The sequence below is a fragment of the Pseudorca crassidens genome, chromosome 17 (genome assembly GCF_039906515.1).
Source record: "Pseudorca crassidens isolate mPseCra1 chromosome 17, mPseCra1.hap1, whole genome shotgun sequence".
Classification (NCBI taxonomy): domain Eukaryota; kingdom Metazoa; phylum Chordata; class Mammalia; order Artiodactyla; family Delphinidae; genus Pseudorca; species Pseudorca crassidens.
In genome coordinates, this window is record NC_090312.1 from 39113129 (window position 1) to 39133447 (window position 20319).

The 20319-nt window shown below is 40.5% G+C and overlaps 2 protein-coding genes across 5 annotated transcripts in view; one reads left to right on the top strand and one right to left on the bottom strand.

Annotated features, from left to right (window-relative positions):
• POP1 (POP1 homolog, ribonuclease P/MRP subunit) overlaps positions 1–7145 on the bottom strand; it is a 38958-nt gene extending 31813 nt beyond the window's left edge. For 2 of the 3 annotated variants that reach the window (XM_067711669.1, XM_067711666.1), the window contains exons 1-3: positions 7003–7145; positions 2748–2888; positions 1115–1282 (exon numbers count right to left, since the gene is read on the bottom strand). In XM_067711669.1, coding sequence (XP_067567770.1) covers positions 1115–1282; positions 2748–2886 — 307 coding nt within the window. In that variant the 5' untranslated portion in view covers positions 2887–2888; positions 7003–7145. Of the gene's footprint in view, positions 1–1114; positions 1283–2747; positions 2889–6720; positions 6870–7002 lie in introns of all 3 variants that reach the window. The other variant, XM_067711667.1, reaches the window with a different exon arrangement.
• A 6-nt stretch (positions 7146–7151) lies between these two features.
• On the top strand, positions 7152–15471 carry RIDA (reactive intermediate imine deaminase A homolog). Of its 2 annotated transcripts, none has more exons than XM_067711680.1 (6): positions 7152–7368; positions 9626–9731; positions 11295–11349; positions 12660–12728; positions 13640–13695; positions 14313–14337. In XM_067711680.1, the coding sequence occupies exons 1-6, from the start codon at positions 7304–7306 to the stop codon at positions 14316–14318; spliced, it is 357 nt and encodes a 118-aa protein (XP_067567781.1). In that variant the 5' UTR covers positions 7152–7303; the 3' UTR covers positions 14319–14337. The 2 variants fall into 2 exon arrangements, with proteins under 2 accessions (XP_067567781.1, XP_067567780.1); XM_067711679.1 differs by lacking the exon at positions 14313–14337 and adding an exon at positions 14894–15471 and having other exon boundaries at positions 7155–7368.
• Positions 15472–20319: the final 4848 nt, after the last annotated feature.

Below are 20319 nucleotides of genomic sequence, written 5' to 3' on the forward strand. Positions count from 1 at the left end.
CGCAATAAGAAGCAACGAAGAGTAGCCCCCGCTCACTGCAACTAGAGAAAGCCCGCATGCAGCAACGAAGTCCCAATGCAGCCAAAAATAAATAAATAAAATAAATAAATTTATTAAAAAAATTAAAAAAACAGAAAGCTACATGCAATATAATCACAACCATTCTTTTTTTTTTCTTCTTTTTTTTTTTTTTGCGGTATGCAAGCCTCTCACTGTTGTGGCCTCTCCCATTGCGGAGCACAGGCTCCGGACGCGCAGGCCCAGCAGCCATGGCCCACGGGCCCAGCTGCTCTGCGTTCGTGCCCGCACCGGGACACGAACCCACGTCCCCTGCATCAGCAGGCGGACTCCCAACCACTGCACCACCAGGGAAGCCCACAACCATTCTTAAGTGTAATAATCCCACAAGAAAACAAAGAAAAAACAAAATTTGAAATGATTTTGACTCCAGGGGTTTTCTTCCTTAATATTTCCTGTTTTTTTACAAATATGTGACCGTAACTATTTTCAGTTTTCTTTAATGAAAAATAGACTATTTTTTCTGAATAATAAACAGAGCACTGGAGAAATTTAAGTGAATGCCTCCAAGAAGGCATAAAGAAACAACAGAAGGCACGCTTAAGGTGTGTACAAGGAATACAGGGTTACCAGGTAGTGAGGGGTGACGGTGAAGGGGGGTATTGGAAAATGAGACTGGACAGGGCCTGGAGACAGGTACTTACAGGTCTTGGTTGCCGTCAGAGTGCGTTAAATTGGGTTTTATCTTTGGAGATTCCATGCTGAGGAGTGTGGATGGCGTTTTATACTTTTTAGAAAGGGGGGAGGGGGTGACAAAGATGACTTTAAGACAAAAAGGAACAGTTCACAAATCAGAACCTCTAAGAAGACAGTAAGAGAGAGGAGGGAGCCCGAAGGAGGGAGAGCTAGCAGGCCCAGGGAAGCGCTGGTCTGAGTCCAGGCTGGAGGTGAGACACGCCCATGTGGACAGAAGGGAGGAGAGAGACAGGGAGGCGGGGCCAAGGACCGGGGTGGAGAGAAGGCACTAGAAATCTGGCTGCAGGAGAAACAGAGAGCTCCCGGTACAATCAAACTTGGTTTCTGTACAAACACCTACCGGTTATATACTTGGGAATCTCCTGAGAAGTGCCCTCGGGACCTGCTTTCCATCCTCCCTTTTTTTTAAAGGTTACCCTGGAGGAAGGCTGCTCCTTCGCATCAGACTCAGCCAGCGAATGGTGGCTCGTTTTGGTTTGCCGCTGTCGTGAAGGTCCAGAATGAGGCTCTAGTATATTTTCAAAAAAGAAAACAAAAAGAAAAAACGTCACTTTTATCAGAGATAAGGATTAGAGTGTTGGGTGAAAACTGATCAGGTTTTTAATCCTGCAACCACCCTGTAAGTGGCTATTACTGTCCTCCCCTTAAGGAGGAGGGATCTCAGGCAGGGAGGTGAGTTGACTTGCCCAAGGTCACATAGCTAGGAGGCAGCACACTAGCTAATCATGTCAGTGTGACACATGAAAGAACCTTGGGTATAACAGAGGGAACTTTTCTCCATATAAATAGTGCAATGTGGCTTTTTCACCTAAGCTCCCTTAAATACTATAATCCACATGATTTTGCATATGCAGTCTTTAATCATAATTCTCTGGCACACTCAAGTTGAGAGCCACTATGCTAAGAAAGAAATAAAAGCAGTCTCTATACAAATGTCTAGGCATTCAAACCATTCTGACTTTAACACAATATCTCTATGAATACAGGGAAAGATCAGTAGAGAATTTTACAGCCTTCCTGTTTATTTCCATGGCAGTGATAATTAAGCCCCTATAATCATGAAACATGTTGCAAGGTCTGTCATTGTGAGGTTTAAATGAGATAATGTGTGCTATGGCTTCTCACTTGGCACAGTGGGCATGAATGTTGGATCTGAATCATTTTTCTGTTGCTGCCTGATGAACAGCTATCCCCTTCATATCACTTTACAAGGTTCTAAAATCAGCACACAAGTTAAACGCAGATATGATGAATGCACTGCATTTCTTTTAGGAAATATAGAAGTGTCATTTAATAATAACTGTTAAGGTACAGATAAAATATATCAGCTGTCAAATACCTACAGCCAATTCTCATTATTCCCAGCAGTTATGTTCTAGAGTCACAGCCAACACTGAACTAGTGAACACTGAACCACTGCTCCTAGAGAAAACAAGTATGTATCTATGTATGTATGTATACATACATCTCACAGAGATTATGACCTTAAATCGTAAGAACAACTCATCCTAGTAGATTCTATTTCCTTTCTTTTACAAAGAGAAAATGAGGTTCAGAAGTGTTAAGTGACCTGCCTCAAGCTGCCCCACAATCGCAGTTCAAACCCCGGTGAGAGCTGGAGCTTCCTGCACTACACTGCCCTGTCCCACCAGTCTCCCTCCTCTGGTCATCTCTGTACGAAGCTGAAGCAGGAAGGCACCGGGAACCTCCACTGGGAATACCCACATCAGGTGACTCAAAATTTTCCCCACTCTTTGCACGTCCGCGAATAACCATCAAAGTGCCATGAGTATTAAGTTTGGGGTTACAAATTTAGCAACTAGGTGAATGTGCAAATACAAAACTTGCAAACAATGGTCACCTGTATCTATTTTTAACTCAACTCCTTTATCATTTAGATTATGACTAACAAAAGGAGCTGACAAAAGCAATCCAAATGGAAGTATGTGTAGAGAGCACCATGTTTATCTTACCTTTTGGAGACTGGAAAGGTTTTCTACCTCCATTATGGTACTTTATACCACTGTCAGCCACAAAGCCAGAGGATAAAGTCACATTGGTGGGCTGGTTTCTCATTTTCTTAGCATGTTTCCTTTCTTTTGCATTAGACATTTCTGGAAAGAAAGTAATAAATTTACTACAGGGAGAAGGAACTTCCTTTCAAAAATAAAAATAAATTTAATGGATAAATGTTCATGTGACTCAAAATTTGATTCTTCAATATAATAAATCTCCATTTATTATAGCTGGATTGATGATATCAAAACGTTATCATGATATTGATCTACAGCAAGGACCCAAAACCCGATTCAACAGAAAAAAATAATTTTGTTTTGCGCTGTCAAATAATTAAGTCACATACCAGTGTTGACACTGCATAAAGTCTATTGGAAGAATGAAAAATGAACTGTGAGATAAGATCCCTATGCTGCGGTAAAAAACTTAAATTAGCTAAACCAGTTTATCAAAATTCTTAGGTGAAACGAGTCACATGAATTAATGAAATATGGGACACACTATTCAGATACGGTAACTTCACCAAAAACTGAACATAAATTACTGATGTTTTCATTTCTACTGCTGAGATGAGGCCAGGTGTACCTTTAATTTAGAATAGCAAAACGATCTCAATTTGAAGTAAGAAGGACAAAGGACAAAAACCTAGTGGAGCCTGATTACACAGTAGTTCTCAACTCTCAGACTCAATGTCCCCTTTCTTTTACTGAAGAGTTTGAACACCTGTTTTCTATTTTTAAATGAAATTCATTAATTACATAACCTACTAGACACATAACTTTTATCAAAACATGTCCTACAATATGTGTCCTCATTGTGATGCAGAGGAGAACTAAAAGTAATTCTAATAAAATAATATCTATTTTCTATATGTAAATATTTCACCATAACTAGATGGCATTATGAAATAGAGATATTTTTAACCCAGGGAGATAATCACTGACACAGGCACCAACACAGGCATGGGCACAATCTGTAGAGCTGGAGAAGGGTCCCGAAGCTCCCATGCAACAGTCATTAACTCTTTCCTTGCTGACTGTAGGGAGGTCGGACACAGGGAACGGTCCTGCAGGAAAAGGGGGACAACCAGGAGGCTGGGAAGCTCAGAGTAGCAGAACCAAGCTATTCTCCAAGCATTTAAATGTTTTAATACTAGTCTTTACTCATACCTAAACATAGAATTACGTGTCTGAGGCTTCCCTGGTGGCACAGTGGTTAAGAATCCGCCTGCCAATACAGGGGACACGGGTTCGAGCCCTGGTCTGGGAAGATGCCACGTGCCGTGTAGCAACTAAGCCTGGGGGCCACAACTACTGAGCCTGTGCTCTAGAGCCCGCGAGCCACAACTACTGAAGCCTGCGCGCCTAGAGCCTGTGCTCTGCAACAAGAGAAGCCACCGCAGTGAGAAGCCCGTGAGCAGCAATGAAGACCCAACGCAGCCAAAAATAAATTAATTAATTAAAAAAAAAAAAGGATTACATGTCTGCAACAGCTACAAAGGCAAAGTAATATGGGTGTGTTGTACGAGTACCTCTAAGAGAAGGTAGTAATACCACTGGCGACATAATCTCCCAAATTGGTAAACACTCTTTGATAAAGTACAAAATTTTTTTTAAAAATACAATCTTGCCTCATTTATTGTATTCCTGGAAAATTCAGTGTATATTAAATCCATGAAGCCGATGCTTTTATGCAAAGCAGAGTCAGGTACTACACACTGCAGGATGGCTAACATCCCTGACCCCTGCCCAGTAAATGGCAGCAGTGTTACCCCAATCATTATGCCCACCAAAACAGCTGCACAAACTTTCAAATGCCACATCCGGATTTGCACCACGTCCAATAAGTAGCACTGAACTAACGACCTTCCATTCACTTACCACCTTTCCAATGCAAGACTTCATGCAAAATTAAGAGTAACCTATGTGGCATAGTGTTTAAGAGCCTTCACTATCTTCCTTAACACTTTTTAGTTGTATAATCTTAGGAACGTTACTTTCCCTCTTTGAGCTTCGGTCTCTCCTTCTATAAATGGGAATAATCAGCAGGTTGCTATGAGTATTAAATAAGGTAACGTACATAACACAAATCATGGGGCTTTGCATAAACTAAGGGCTCAGTTTATGGTAGCTCTTATTCTTAAATAATAAATGAAATAAGAGACTTATGTCATTTCACTTTCTCACTCCATTCTGCTTTGACCTAAATGAAAGACAACCAGATCTACACCCCAAAACATTTTTCAAACTAAAAAATATGTAGGAGGTAAATTGAGTTCTACAGAGCTTGTTGGCTAGTGAAGGACATGATTCAGATCAGTCTGTATTAAGAATCATTCAAAATTATCCTACAAAACAATTTATTCCACCTGCTTGCATCAGAACTTGCCCAGCAAAACAGAGCACTACCTGGGAACCCTGGGTGGGACACTACGGTTAGGGTGACCTTCAGAAGTCACATCTCTGAGCTTAGGTTCGAGGGCAAAAAATTAGCATTCCATTGTATGTATATACCATACTTTGATTATCTACTCATCTATCAACGGATATTTGGGTTGCTTCCACCTCTTGACTATTGTGAATAGTGCCGCTATGAACATGAATGTACAAATATCTCTTTGAGATCCCGCTTTCAATTCTTTTGAATATATACCTACACGTGGGATTTATGGATCATATGGTAGCTCTGTTTTCAATTTTTTGAGGAATGGTGATATGTTTTCTATTTTGGTTGTGCCATTTTACAATCCCACTAACAGTGAATGGGTGCACGGCCTTACTTGCTCCACGGCACGTGGGATGTTCCCGGACAAAGGCTTGAACCCATGTCTCCTGCATTGGCAGGTGGATTCTTAACCCCTGTGCCACCAGGGAACAACGAGGATTTTCTTATATTCCGTTTCAGAAGCAGGATAGGGCAGGGATTTTGCCAGTCTTTTTCACTGTTGCATCTCCAAGACCTAGCCTTGCACAAAGCAGGGACTCAATGTATATACTTGTTGAATGTACATGTGCACGCATAAATGGAGTGAAACGTGCCTATAATGCGTATATTAACAGTAAAAAATATTTAGCTACAGCATGACCGAATATCTTCCAAGAGAACAGCTCTGGGGCCATCTGCTGGACCAAGACCTATAATCTACCTGAAATCAGATCCCAGTCACTAGGCTTCTGCTGAGATAGAAAGGGAATGCAGAGACACCTCGAAAATCTTGGGGAGCTCTCCCAGAGAAGGGAGCATGGGAGGGGGTAGGTGAACAATGGCCAGGTCTCAGCGTGGTCCCCTCAATGACCCATCTTATTCCTTTAGGATGTGCAAGCCAGCTCCCAGGACGGCCTCTGCCCCAAGGTGCAATGCAGAGAAATGACAGACACAGTGGGCTCGGTCACAGGGGCTGAAGTGTAAGTAGATGAAGTAGGGGGTCCCCGGAGAAAGAGAAGCAGGCATGAATTTCTTCACATAAGAGAAGCCATTTTTGGCCCAAGCCATTTTGTGATCTAAGCCTGGCCACAATGTTTGTCTTTAAACAGGTCTCAGTAATAGTGATCTTAAGGGAACTAAAGAACAAACGACAGTTATCAGGCAAGAGAAGTAACAACAGTAAAAATCAGTTGTAAACTCCCATTTCTATTTCCATGGCAAGATTAGCCTGAAGCACTTTCTTGAGCTGTTTTGCAGAATCTGAATCCCCTCGAGCACTCAATCACCAGATCAACAGAACCTAACCCAAGATGATGTTGACCTTTCTTATGACCCTGGATGTTTCAACTAAAGCTTGGACTCTGTTGACCTTTGCCACAATTCAATGCTGAATTCCCCTCTGCTGGAGCCCCTTCATGAATATGCATGCATCCTTAGCTTAAATCTTCCCCAATTTTTCTGTTGGAGAGATACTGCTTTGGGAAAGATCCCCGGTGTTCTGCTTACTTGCAGCAAGTAATAAATCCTTCCTTCTCCTGATCTTTGTCTTGGTTGGTTTTTTTGGTTTTGTTTAGTTTTGCTTGTCTTGACATCCACCAAGACGTGAACCCAGTTCTTGGGTAACAGAAAGAGGTGCCAGGCAGGAAGAGGGGCCCCTGCGCAGGCAGCAAGAGAAGAAGAGTAGGTCAGCTGGGTGTGAGGGAGAGAATCGGAGGGGAGCCCGGGGACCGCCACACACACTCCCCCATACTTGCGAACCCTGGCGGACGCCAGCCCCTCACGACCTACCTGCCAGACGCTCCGTGGTCCCAGGTCAGAATGACAATGTTCTACCACAGTCCCCGGCGCGACGTGCGCGGCGAGAGAGCTGGAGAGCGCATGCGCCACTGTGACTGCGTCCTCCACGTGGCCCGGAGTCGCAAGGAAACTACAACTCCCAGAATGCCGAGCGAACCCCCCCCCCTCCCCGCCAACCAGCCACTCTTTAAAGCAGGAATTCTAGCCCCAGCTGTTCAGACCCGTGAGACACGAGTATAAGCAGCATACGTGGTAGTTGTCTCCGAGGGGCGGCAAGGAAAAAGGATTAGCCATGTCGGCTTTGATCAGAAAGGTGATCAGCACCGCGAAAGCCCCAGCGGCCCTTGGTCCCTACAGGTACAGGAGGCCTGTGGGAGCTGAGAAGGACGCGGGGCCTGTGGGGTCGGAGGTTGTGGGGTCGGAATTTAGGGGCTTGGGCCAGTCCGGGTCCGAGCTGCGCCAGGCCTTCGGGGTTCACCGGGCAACCTCATGCAACATGCTGAACCCGGAAACGGAACCCGGGAAGGCGGGAAGCCCACCGAGAGACCCACTACGTGTTATAAAATTATCAATTTTGTATTTAAAATTATAAAGAAGAAAGATAACGGTCTGCAAATCAGGGGAAATGCCATGAAATGAAAGATAGGAAAGTTGGGAGCATGTTGGAAAACAAACTATAGGGAATTAGAAATGAGAATATCTTGTTTTCTAAATAACCGTGAAATGGGGTAAAACAAATTTTACTTCTAAATTTAAATTGATATTGTTTTCTTTATCAAAAAAAATTTTTTAAACATTTAATGCCATTGAACTGTGTACCTTAAAACGGTTAAAGCGGTAAAAAAATTTTTTAATATAAATTTATTTATGGCTGTGTTGGGTCTTCGTTGCTGCGCGCGGGCTTTCTCTAGTTGTGGCGAGCAGGGGCTACTCTTCGTTGCGGTGCGCGGGCTTCTCATCGCGGTGGCTTCTCTTGTTGCGGAGCACGGGCTCACGGGCGCGCGGGCTTCACTCGTTGTGGCTCACGGGCTCTAGAGCGCAGGCTCAGTAGTTGTGGTGCACGGGCTTAGTTGCTCCGCGGCATGTGGGATCTTCCTGGACCAGGGATCGAACCTATGTCCCCTGCATTGGCAGGTGGATTCTTAACCACTGCGCCACCAGGGAAGTCCCTAAAATGGTAAATTTTATGTTTGATGTATATTTTTTTATCACAGTTAAGAGAAACAATGACGGGGCCTTCTTTATCCAAAAACAAATAAATTGCCTTTAAAGTTGATGTGTTTGGCTCTCTTTCAGGTCTCAGTGTAGCTTATGCTTTTTCTTGAGACCTTATCCTAATTCTGATATTTAGTATCCTCATTACAGAAATAATCAGTTCCGAAAATAAGCACTTTGCAGAAAAATGTACCCTCACAGGTGGATCCTTAATTGACCCTTCAGCAGTGATCAACCTTGTCTAATTACTTATTTTCTTAAAAGTGCTCTTGGCATTGCTTTCTTTTGCTTGTTTTACAGCTTTACTGAGGTATTAAGTTACATACAAAATTCACCATTTTAAGTGCAGAGTTCCATGAGTTTGGGTAAATGTATCGAGTCATGCACCTACTGCCACAGTCAAGTTTTTGAACATTTACATCAACCCCGCAAACCACCCCCCCTTGCAAAAACAATCCGTCATACCCGTTTGTGTTCAATTCCCACCCCTACCCCTGGCCCCAGGCAGCCACTCATCTACTTTCTGCTGCTTTTTTTGTTTGTTTTTTCTAGAATTTTATATAAGTAGAATCAAATAATATGTAGTCTTTAGTTGGATCTATCCGTGAGTGTTTTTTATTTTTATTTTTTTCCTTTTTGCTATCATGAATAATGCTGTTCTGAATATCCATGTGAAGTTTTTGGACATATTTCTTTTGAGTAGTTGTCTAAGAAAGAAGTCGCTGGGTTGTATGTTATGTGTATGTGTTTTGTTTTTTTTTTTTTTGGCCACGCCTCGCACTTTGCGGGATCTTAGTTCCCCCACCAGGGACTGAACCACGGCCCTCGGCAGTGAAAGCGCGTCCTAACCAGTGGACCACCAGGGAATTCCCTGCTTAAATTTTTAAGAAACTGCCAAACTATTTTCCAATGTGTACTATTTTGCATTTGCACCAATAAAGTATGAAGGTTCCAGTTTCTCCACATCCTCATCAATACTTGTTACTATCAGTGATGCTTTATTGTGTGTGATGGTATCATAAGTGTGCCTTTGGTTTGCATTACTCCTTCACCTTTTGTATGTCTTCTTTAGTGAAGTGTCTGTTCAGATCACTTGCCGATTTTTTACTGAGTTGTCTTTATATTATTGAGTTGTAAGCGTTCTTTATATATTCTGAATACAAGTCCTTTGTTAAATATGTGTTTTGCAGATATTTTCTCCCAGTCCGTGACTTGGGCTTTCATTTTCTTAAAGATGTCTTTCAGTAAGCAAAAGGTTTTAATTTCAATGAAGTCCAATTATCAATTATTTTATTTTACATTTTGTTCTTTTTGTGTCTTAGCAAAGAAATCTTTTAGCATTGAGTTTCACATTTTATGTTTATGTTTTACGTATATCCTGGATTTCTGTTCATTACAGTCAGGCTGTGTTAGTCGACAGGACCATTTACGTTTCAGGACAGCTAGGCATGGATCCTGCAAGTGGACAGCTTGTGCCAGGAGGGGTGGCAGAAGAGGCTAAACAAGTGAGTCATTTTCCACATTTGAAGTTCCCTTCTCTACTCCTTTTTAATATTGAGGAGTATTAAGAATCCATTTGGCTGGTTTGTTTATTATAGAGATAATCAGATAAGTACTTTTTAAGTTACTGGTTAACTAAAGACAGTTTTATGTCAGTAGAAAGTTGGAAATGTGATGACTCATTTAACAACCAAAAAAAAAAAAGATTTTACTTTCCAAGGTGACCTTAAACCTGAATTACTGGATATCAACTAAACTTATTGTGGTAATGATTTCACAGTATATACATGTATCAAATCATCATGTTATATACCTAAAATTAATAAATGTTATATGTCAATTATATTTCAGTAAAATGGGAGGGAAAAACCCTGAATTATTGAAAACATCTTGCCACTTCCACCTGGGTTGGGAAATTGTTTTATCAGGGCCAATGACCTGCAAAAAAAAAAAAAAACTCCACCACCACAAAAATAAAAGTCAACATTTTGTTAGAAAGAGAAATATCAAAGGTTACATGCAGTATGTTTTTTTTAAATAAGAATGGGGGATATAATTCTAATCCAATAAATGGAATTAAATTATAATTTAATACATTCACTGAGTCATTTGTAATATCCAAAGATAGAAAACAATCTAAATGTCCATCCATGAGGAACTAGATAAATAAATCATGCTACATCTGTACAACTAAATTCATATGGAAAGATCTCCAAGATAAATTATTATATGATAAAATAAAACCAAGATGCAGAACAGCGTGCACAATAAGCTACCCTCTGTGTGTGTGTCTAAGGATACATACATTTATGTTGGTACAAGCATTCACTGTCTCTGGAAGGATATACAAGAAACTAGAAACAGTGGTTACCTTTGATGAAGGAAACTGGGGAGGGGGAGTAAGGGTGGAAGACATCTTTTCACTGTATATGCTTTTTTATCGCTTTTGAATTTTTTGTCATATCTATGTATTACCTATTTAGAAGATTAATTTTTTTAAGTCATCAACTATTATAATGTGACCAATCAAAGTGGAAGAATGAACTGAAAAATAATAAATTAAGGACAGGGTGAAAAACTAATGTTTTTCCAAAGCCCAGAATATCAAACATGTACACAATTTACTACTATTGTTTTTTGAGAAAAAGGAAAAGAACCTTTTTAAAATCAAATATTGCTTTAAAGAAAACAGGTTTTAATGCTTACTAGCTCATACTTATCCTCAGAGTGATATGGAATTAGGAGCCCCAGTAATAATTCTATTTTAGCTTAGTGGACATTGGCTGAGAATTTCACCATTCTAGCACTGAGGAAGAGACTTCAGTCTTTTTCCTCACAAAAGGAGGCAACTTCTCACTGTATTTCGGAAAGATTCATTCCATTAAAGAAAGCCAAGAAGCAATTCACTTGTATAGAGGTGGCCTACAAAGAGTAGAATTTCCTAGAAAAGGGAGATTTTTCTGCAACATAGGCTATTTAAGGAGATATTAGTAAAGATGGTTAATTGAATTGAATTAAAGCTTCAATGTAGCATCAGTGCCTTAGGCCTTTCTTACCTCGGTTCACAGGCTCTTACAAACATGGGTGAAATTCTGAAAGCAGCAGGCTGTGACTTCACAAATGGTGAGCAACTTGGTATTATTTCACATTTCTGTTTGATATTTCTTTGGTCTTTTTGAAGAACACATGGCATCCAGTAATATATCATGCCATATCTTTGTTATTTGAAGTTGGTTTAATTTCAGTCCCATTTTAATCAAGACAGTCCAGAGCCATATACATAATATCAATGAAAAGTTAATCATTAGTCAATCTAAGAAAAAAATGGAAAATTTTATTTGACCCAACCTGAGGATTATAACCTGGCCGACTTACAGAAAGATCAGAGGACTGTTCCAAAGAGGTAAGGGGAAAGGCCAGAATATATATGATTTTGGCAAAGAGGTACATGCAATCCAAATGGCACACATCTTGGTAGAAGGTTACTGCTGTTCGCGAGGAACAGATATCTTAGTTAATGGTTTTAGTGCTTCTCTTAGTATGGGAACATGTGAAAAACTAGGTGCATAAAATTTTCTCCCGAAAATATCTGAGGGCCGGTTCTGCCAGTTTTCCCAGAGCACAGAGTGCCTTATCCTGATCTCTTACCTGAATTCCTTTCTCAATATATTGTAGGTCAGCGACCGCAGTGGCTAATGACTTGATTCTTGTAGAACTGGATGGTGGGCAACGTTCTTACTTTACAGTCCCCTCTCTTTCAATCTTAATTTCAGCCAAGGTTTGGGAGGCATTTCGTGACCAATTTGTCCCGCTGTGCTAGAAATGCTCATTCCCAGGTCAGGTGGGGATTTCATTGCTATGCCACTCAATGTCCTATTAGTGGACTAAAGCTCTGTTAATAGTAGCCAAAAGCCAGGAAATGATTCTCTCTTGTTGCTTCTTCCCATATCTAGAGTTACACTATTATAATCATTGATCCTGTAGAACTATATTTTAGGTGAATAATTTCAAGTCATCTACTTATTATTTTTATTGGAGGCTCAGTCGCATTTGATCATGCAAGAAACAAGAATCTTGTAAAATAGGCAGAACACAAGTAATATAGCTAGTGCCATTAATAAGGTCATAAGTAAGAAATGTTATGTTCTAAGGGGTCACATGGCTGGCACCAGCAGAAGAAGAACTGAACTTCATGGTTGGGCAGGTATTTCTGTTGTTGGAGGGGTCCGGCTAATGCTCAGTGCAGATGCACACTGCACACTAGAGGGGACAGAGGAGGACTAAATGGGCAGAGAAAAAAAATTTTATGTTTAAATTTTTCTTGTCTTGCCTTAAAATATGAAATTTATTTCATCAGTACTGTTTTTCTAAGTAATGTTTTGGATCAGACCAAATAACTAAATAAACCTAATGACAATGTATGTATCTCCTAGTGGTAAAAACAACGGTTTTGCTGGCTGACATAAACGACTTCAATACTGTCAATGACATCTACAAACAATGTAAGTAATTTGGCTTTATTACTATTTTCCATTTTAAAGAGAAATGTATCTATTAACCTTAATAAGTGTCCATTATGAATTAGGAATGTTGGGAGATGCTAAAGAAATGGTCATAGATCCTGTCCTAAAAGAATTAATAGCCTGATTAGAAACACACAGTGTCCCCCCCATGAAAACATCCAAGATATTTCTATTGCATTCCCTAGAATAACATACTACAACCGGACAAATCCATTTCCCTAAAGCTTCATTTTGTTATACCCTCCTCAGGCTTTCTAAGCCCTCCTAATCATTTTTCAACACATAGATTGTATTTATTATCGCTGTGATAAGGTCTAGCCACCACCTCTGTTCTACTCTCTCAGGATCATTAGCTGGTTAGTTAATATTTCTGTGCCTTGGTTTCCTCATATGCAAAATGGGGATAAAACCTTATAAGGTTGTTGGAATTTTAAATGTGTTAATACAACATGTAAACATGTTAGAACAGATGCTGGCACGTTGTAAGCACTCAGTAAGTGTTATCTGTTATTAACATTGCTGTCCTAGTGGGGAAAATGAGTATCCCTATCACCTGGTGAGATAAGACAAAGGTATAACATGGAAAAGGCATCATTACTTATAATTATCACTTTAAAAACAACCTCCTTCATGTCAAACAAGATTGAAGTGTCAGAGTATGTGAGTATTTTCATATTTTTCCCCAGAAAACTAAGATTTTTTAAAAATATTAAACATCATGGGAATCATGGCAAAATATCTTATCAAATATAAATATGAGCTTCTTCTTTTCCACGTTGCTTATATCTAAGAACTGACACATAGCTGAAGCACTTACCAGATTCTTGATCCTGCAGTGTTGAGTTTCAGCATAGTATCTGAAAACTGAAATGAAATTCTTTTAAATTTAGATTTCCAGAGTAGTTTTCCTGCAAGAGCTGCCTACCAGGTTGCTGCTTTGCCCAAAGTAAGTACACATTTGTCTTAAAATTAAGAAAATTAAAAATCAAGGCCATACATGGACATGAACACAACAGAATCAGAGTACTTAAATTGTGAGAAAAACTAAAATAGCGCTGTATTGTTTTACTGTTACTTAGAGACTATAAACTGAGCCAGGTCTGTGAGTTCTGCAGTAAATATTTTACTTTTCTATCATATAATAAAAAATCTAGGGTATTCTCTAGCAGTCGGTCCAGGGGTTAGGACTCTGTGCTTTCACTGCCAAGGGCCCGGGTTTGATCCTTGGTCTGATCCTTGGTTGGGGAACTAAGCCCGCCAGCCACGCGGCGTGGCCAAAACAAAAACAAAAACAAAAAACAAAAAAACACTAGACCTTCTATTAGAAAAAGTCATCTGAAAACCAGTGGCTCATAGATTTCTCACCATTCCTACTTTGGTATTCTAGTCAAACTAGAAGCTCTTCCTATGCCCCTTAGCAGCACAGTATTTCTACGTATAAAGAAGCAGCTCTCATGGACTTCTGGCAATTTTCCACTAAAGAAATTTATCTTCTATGAGTGGTATTTTTGATGCTTTAATTTTTTGTTACTTGGAATGATCAGTATCTTCAAATTTATTTAGGTATAGAATGTGATGGAAGGAGCTCCAAACTTGGAGTTATAAGACATGGGTTTGAACCTCTGCTGTTTAGTTTTGTTTGTTTTTTTGGGGGGGGGGTTGGTACGTGGGCCTCTCGCTGTTGTGGCCTCTCCCGTTGCGGAGCACAGGCTCCGGACGCGCAGGCTCAGCGGCCATAGCTTACGGGCCCAGCCGCTCCGCGGCATGTGGGATCTTCCCGGACCGCGGCACGAACCCGTGTCCCCTGCATCGGCAGGCGGACTCTCAACCACTGCGCCACCAGGGAAGCCCTGCTGTTTGGTTTTGTGCCCTGGGATGGGTTAAACAACCTTTCTAAGCTACAGTGTATCAATCCTCTGCATTGAGAGAACCCCTGATAATAGAGCTGCTGTGGGAATCACATGAGCTAACATAGACGAACACATTGAGCATGATAACCTGGCCTACTGTAGATTCTTGGTGCATGTGCCCCCTCCTTTACTTCTTTGATAAGTTTAATGTTAAAAATGCATATGTTAAAAATTGCATATGTTTTTAGTAGGTATTATGGCGCTCTCTTAATTTATTCATTATTTTCCTGACAGGGAGGCCGTGTTGAGATTGAAGCAGTAGCTGTCCAAGGACCTCTCGTGACAGCATCGCTCTAAGTGGGCCCAGTGTTATTTAGTCTGGAATTTTAATAATGTTTTTAAATTAACATCTTAATTTTTACAGTATTTGTTGGAAAGTGTAAGGTTGACTGAAATATCTGAAGTTAGTATGGAAATACCATATAATAAGGGGAATTGAACATGCGTTGAAGATTAATGATGAATCTAGTTACTGATGTTATAAATTACACTTCTGTAACACTCATTACTGGATGTGGGAAAAGAGACACACATTACATAGTTACTCAGAAAAATAAAAGTAAAGGGAAATAGCATGTAGGAAAGATGAGTTACTCTTCCTGAGAAATAATAAATAGCACACCTAATTCAATTAAACTATTAATTTAATGGTGTGAACTATTTAGTTCTCGTGTCAGATACATGATTCTGCTTTTACTTGAGTAAAATTAAAGCATTTAAGTTTGAATGGTAGAGGTAAAGGAGAAGAAACTGGACCAAATTTTATATAGATAATATTTTTCTAATGGAAATAAAATAGCATGCAGATTTTCCTTTGTGTCATTCTGTTCATTTATTTTTTAAAAGTTTAATGTATACACTAAATCCTATTACCTAAATAAAGGTGGGGCAACTATGAAGTTTAAATTCCAACTTTTTTTCTCAAAGCTTACTTCTGGCTTTACATTTTTACACTGTGGTAATAAGGCTATGTATAACCATTTTGTGTTTGTTCTTTGAAGTCTTTTAACATTTTCAGAAACTACTACGTGAATACCTCCTTGTTGTAGAATAAATGCCAACACAGAATTATGTAGATTAAAAAGTAAAAGTCAAAAGAAAAAAAAAAAGTAAAAGTCCCAGGACTTCCCTGGTGGCACAGTGGTTAAGGATCCACCTGCCAATGCAGGGGACACGGGTTCAAGCCCTGGTCCGGGAAGATCCCACATGCAGCAGAGCAGCTAAGCCCATGCGTCACAACTACTGAGCCTGCGCTCTAGAGCCCGAGCCAGAACTACTGAGCCCGCGAGCCACAACTACTGGAGCCCGTGCACCTAAAGCCCGCGCTCCACAGCAAGAGAAGCCACTGCAATAAGAAGCCCGCACGCCGCAACAAAGAGCAGCCCCCGCTCGTAGCAACTAGAGAAAGCCCACACGCAGCAACGAAGACCCAACACAGCGAAAAATAAATATATAAATAAATTTTAAAAAAAAAAGTAAAAGTCCCCGTCACTCACTGGCCATTCCACTTACCTCCCCAAAGATGACCACTGCTAAGAGTTTTGAGTGTAACCAGCAGATAGTTTTCTATTCATTATATACTTAATCATCTAGTTTGGTTTTGGCTTGTTTACATAAATGGATCTTTACTGTAGATATTACTCTACAGATTGCTTTCTTCTTGTCTTGAAGGTCTTCCATGTAACTACATATTGATCTCCCTCATTTTTAAAGCGGTTGCGGAGTCATCTTTTGTGTAAATATACCTTAGGTGTTTAAGCATTGATCCAAACAATTCCATATTTGCAAAATTATCATATCAATGCTGCTGTAACATTCTTACATACACATGTAACATTTTACATATACCTATTTGTTTGAGGTTAATTTAGAAATGTCATGCTAATTTGAAAAGTTTGGTAAACCAAAAGATAATATTAGAAGCACTTGGGAAGAGCAGTTATAACACATTGACTAGAAATGTATTAATGTCTTTTGTTACCCGAACGTTATTGACCAGAGAGACATATCAATATCACTTAATAACAAATCACCGGCCATAGGAGTTAGTTTCTGCAAAAATCGCCCAGTCAATAACGGGTTTAAGAGCACAGACTTTGGAGTAATTCTAACGGGATTCAAGGCCCAGATCTACCACTTATTAGCTGTATGATCTTGAGCTAGTTATTTAACCTCTTTAAGTCTCAGTCTCCTGAGAGATAATAATTGCACCTTCTCAAAGGGATGTTGTAAGGATTAAATAAGATAATGTATATGGAAAGTACTTAGCAGTGTCTAGCATACAGCAAAGGATCAAAAAAGCTGTCACTATTCATCAGTATTTAATAATTATCATATAGAATAATGTGCTAGATGGAAAAGTTTCTGCTATTTACATACCTAAATTTATTGACATAAAAGATAAGAATGAGGATCCTTCAAGGAGGTAGAGTTGGGGAGTATAGCACTATGAGTTGATAAACAAGATTAGGCCCTGAAAATTATTTTAGATATTTTTACATGAAGCAGTACAGTACAGTAGTCAAGGGTGTAGGCTCTGGAGCCAAACTGCTTGATTTCAAATTCTATTCCACCACTTACTAGCTTTGTAGCTTTGGGCTAGTTACTTAAGCTCTCTGTTCTGTTTCTTCTGTAAAATATCTCCTTTGTTTCATCTGTAAAATGGGGATATTACTAGTACCTACCTTATAAAGTTGTAAGGTTTAAATAAGTTAATATGTATAGAGCACTTAGAATAATGCCTGGCACATAGCTATGATGATAATGATAGAAACCTTTCTGTTATTTGGCAATAAAAAGAGATGAGGGAATTCCCTGGCGGTCTAGTGGTTAGGATTTGGCACTTTCACTGCCATGGACTGGGTTCAGTCCCTGGTTGGGGAACTGAGATCCTATAAGCCGTGTGGCACAGCCAAAAAAGAAAAATAAGCTATCAAGCCACAAAAAAGACATGGGGAACCTTAGATGCACGTTACTAAATGAAAGAAGTCAATCTAAGAAGATAACATACTGTATGATTCCAACTATGTTGCATTCTGGGAAAGGCAAAACTATGGAGACAGTAAAAAGATCAGAGGTTGCCAGGGTGGCAGAGGAAGTAGGGGAGGGATCAACAGGTGAAGCACAGGAGATGTTTAGGGCAGTGAAACTACTATGTATGATACTGTAATGGTAGATACATATCATGCATTTATCAACCATAGAATGTAGAACTCAGTGAACCCTCATGTAAACTAGGGGCTTTAGTTAATAATGTGTCGCTGTTCATCAATTGAAACAAAGGTACCACACTAATTAAAGACGTTAATAATTGGGGAAACTGCAGTGGGGAGGAGGAGTATTTGGGTACTCTTTGTACATACAAATGCCCTAGAAAATTTAAACCTTTTTTTTAAGGACTGTAGTAATGCAGTCTGTGGTAGACTGTTAAGTGAAAGGTCTTTTCCCTTTCAGTTAAAAAATGTTGCTCATAGTTAACTGGTATTGCCTAAAAATATAAAGACTCAGGAAAGAGCTTCCCTGGCAGCACAGTGGTTAAGAATCCGCCTGCCAATGCAGGGGACACAGGTTCGAGCCCTAGTCTGGGAAGATCCCACATGCCACGGAGCAGCTAAGCCCATGCGTCACATGAGCCTGCGCTCTAGAACCCGCGAGCCACAACTGCTGAAGCCCGCGTGCCACAACTGCTGAGGCCCGCGCACCTAGAGCCCATGCTCTGCAACAAGAGAAGCCACCGCAATGAGAAGTCCGTGTACCACAACGAAGAGTAGCCCCGGCTCACCGGAACTAGAAAAAGCCCGCGCACAGCAACGAAGACCCAATGAAGCCAAAAATAAATAAATCATAAATAAATTATTAAAAAAAAAAAAGGCTTAGGAAAATCAGCAGGTGACAAACACCCCCCGCAAAGTGTGCTTGGAAAAATGTTGGCAGGTGATGAAATTTGTCTAGGACAATACCCGAGTTTATGTTACCCATCAAAACCGGTTTATTATCCACTACTTCACACTTATCAAAGAAGCTATGTAATTTACATGCATGGTTTTTGTTTTTGTTTTTGCGGTACGCGGGCCTCTCACTGTTGTGGCCTCTCCCGTTGCAGAGCACAGGCTCCGGACGCGCAGGCTCAGCGGCCATCCCTGCATCGGCAGGCAGACTCTCAACCACTGCGCCACCAGGGAAGCCCTATGCATGGTTTAAACAATACTAAAATGAACACCTACGTACCAAATCCAGCCCAAGGAAGGAACATCACCAATAATCTGGGAGCCCTGCGTAAGCCATTACCCTCACTTCTGCCAAAGGTAACTACGGTCCTAAATTTTATATGAATTGTTCTTGCTTGTCTTTATAGTTTTGCCATTTAGAAGTTATGCATTCAAATAAGAAGTGAAGATCATTTAGTTTTGCCTGATTTTAAATTTTATATTCATAAAATACAGAAGACATTTGTCTGACTTGTTTTCACTCAATATTATGGTTTTAAAAAATTTTAAACATCTAATACCAAGCAGATACAAAAGAATGTTGACCACCCACGTTCCTACCACACAGTTTGAGAAAAAGAACACTCTTACTGCTATATAAGACCAGATATGATGCTCCAATACGGATGTCCCCTTCCCTCCCATCTCAGAGGAAACCTGAATTTTGCATTTATCATTTCTTCTTTCTTCTGTTATCATATGTTTGAATCATTGAAATATTTTAAGTCTCTGAGCTGAAACAAAAGTGAAATCAGGGCTTCCCTGGTGGCGCAGTGGTTGAGAGTCCGCCTGCCGATGCAGGGGACGCGGGTTCATGCCCTGGTCTGGGAAGATGCCACATGCTGCGGAGTGGCTGGGCCCGTGAGCCATGGCCGCTGAGCCTGCGCGTCCGGAGCCTGTGCACCACAACGGGAGAGGCCACAACAGTGAGAGGCCCGTGTACCGCAAAAAAAAAAAAAGAAAAAGAAAAAATCATATTTGCGTTGTTATTTGTTTTTAAAGGAATGTCTTTGACATGTCACCATTGAGTATGATGCTTCCTATTGGTTTTCTTTTAATAAATTTATTTATTTATTTTTGGCTGTGTTGGGTCTTCATTGCTGTGCGCGGCCTTTCCCTAGTTGAGGGGAGCGAGGCCTACTCTTCGTTGCAGTGCGCAGGCTTCTCATTGCGGTGGCTTCTCTTGTTGCAGAGCACGGGCTCTAGGGGCGTGGGCTTCAGTAGTTGTGGCTCAAGGGCTTAGTTGCTCCTCAGCACGTGGGATCTTCCCAAACCAGGGCTCAAACCCGTGTTCCCTGCATTGGCAGGAGGATTCTTAACCACTGTGTCACCAGGGAAGTCCCACTATTGCTTTTTATATATCCCTTTTATTAGATCAAGAAAATTTCCTTCTAGACCTACTTTGCTAAAAGCCCTTCCTCCCTTCCTTCTTTCCTTCCTTCCTTCCACAAATACTTAATAAGCCAGATATTGTCATGAGTGCCGTGATTTCCGCAATAAACAGCCTAAAATTCTTGCCCTCAGGGAATTTACACAAACAAAACAAGTAAATTATATACTAGGGAAATATATATCATAGGGACAGAAAATAGATTAGAGCTTACCAGGGGTTGGGAGTAGCAAGCTATGGGGAGCTATTGCTTAATGGGTTACGGTTTCTGTTGGAAGAGATGG

Excerpts from the sequence above, each read along its gene's own strand:
- RIDA (XM_067711679.1), top strand. The coding sequence starts at position 7,304 with ATGTCGGCTTTGATCAGAAAGGTGATCAGCACCGCGAAAGCCCCAGCG. Across the intron at positions 7,369-9,625 it reads GCGGCCCTTGGTCCCTACAG|TCAGGCTGTGTTAGTCGACA; the intron begins GTACAGGAGGCC and ends TGTTCATTACAG. Across the intron at positions 9,732-11,294 it reads TGGCAGAAGAGGCTAAACAA|GCTCTTACAAACATGGGTGA; the intron begins GTGAGTCATTTT and ends CTCGGTTCACAG.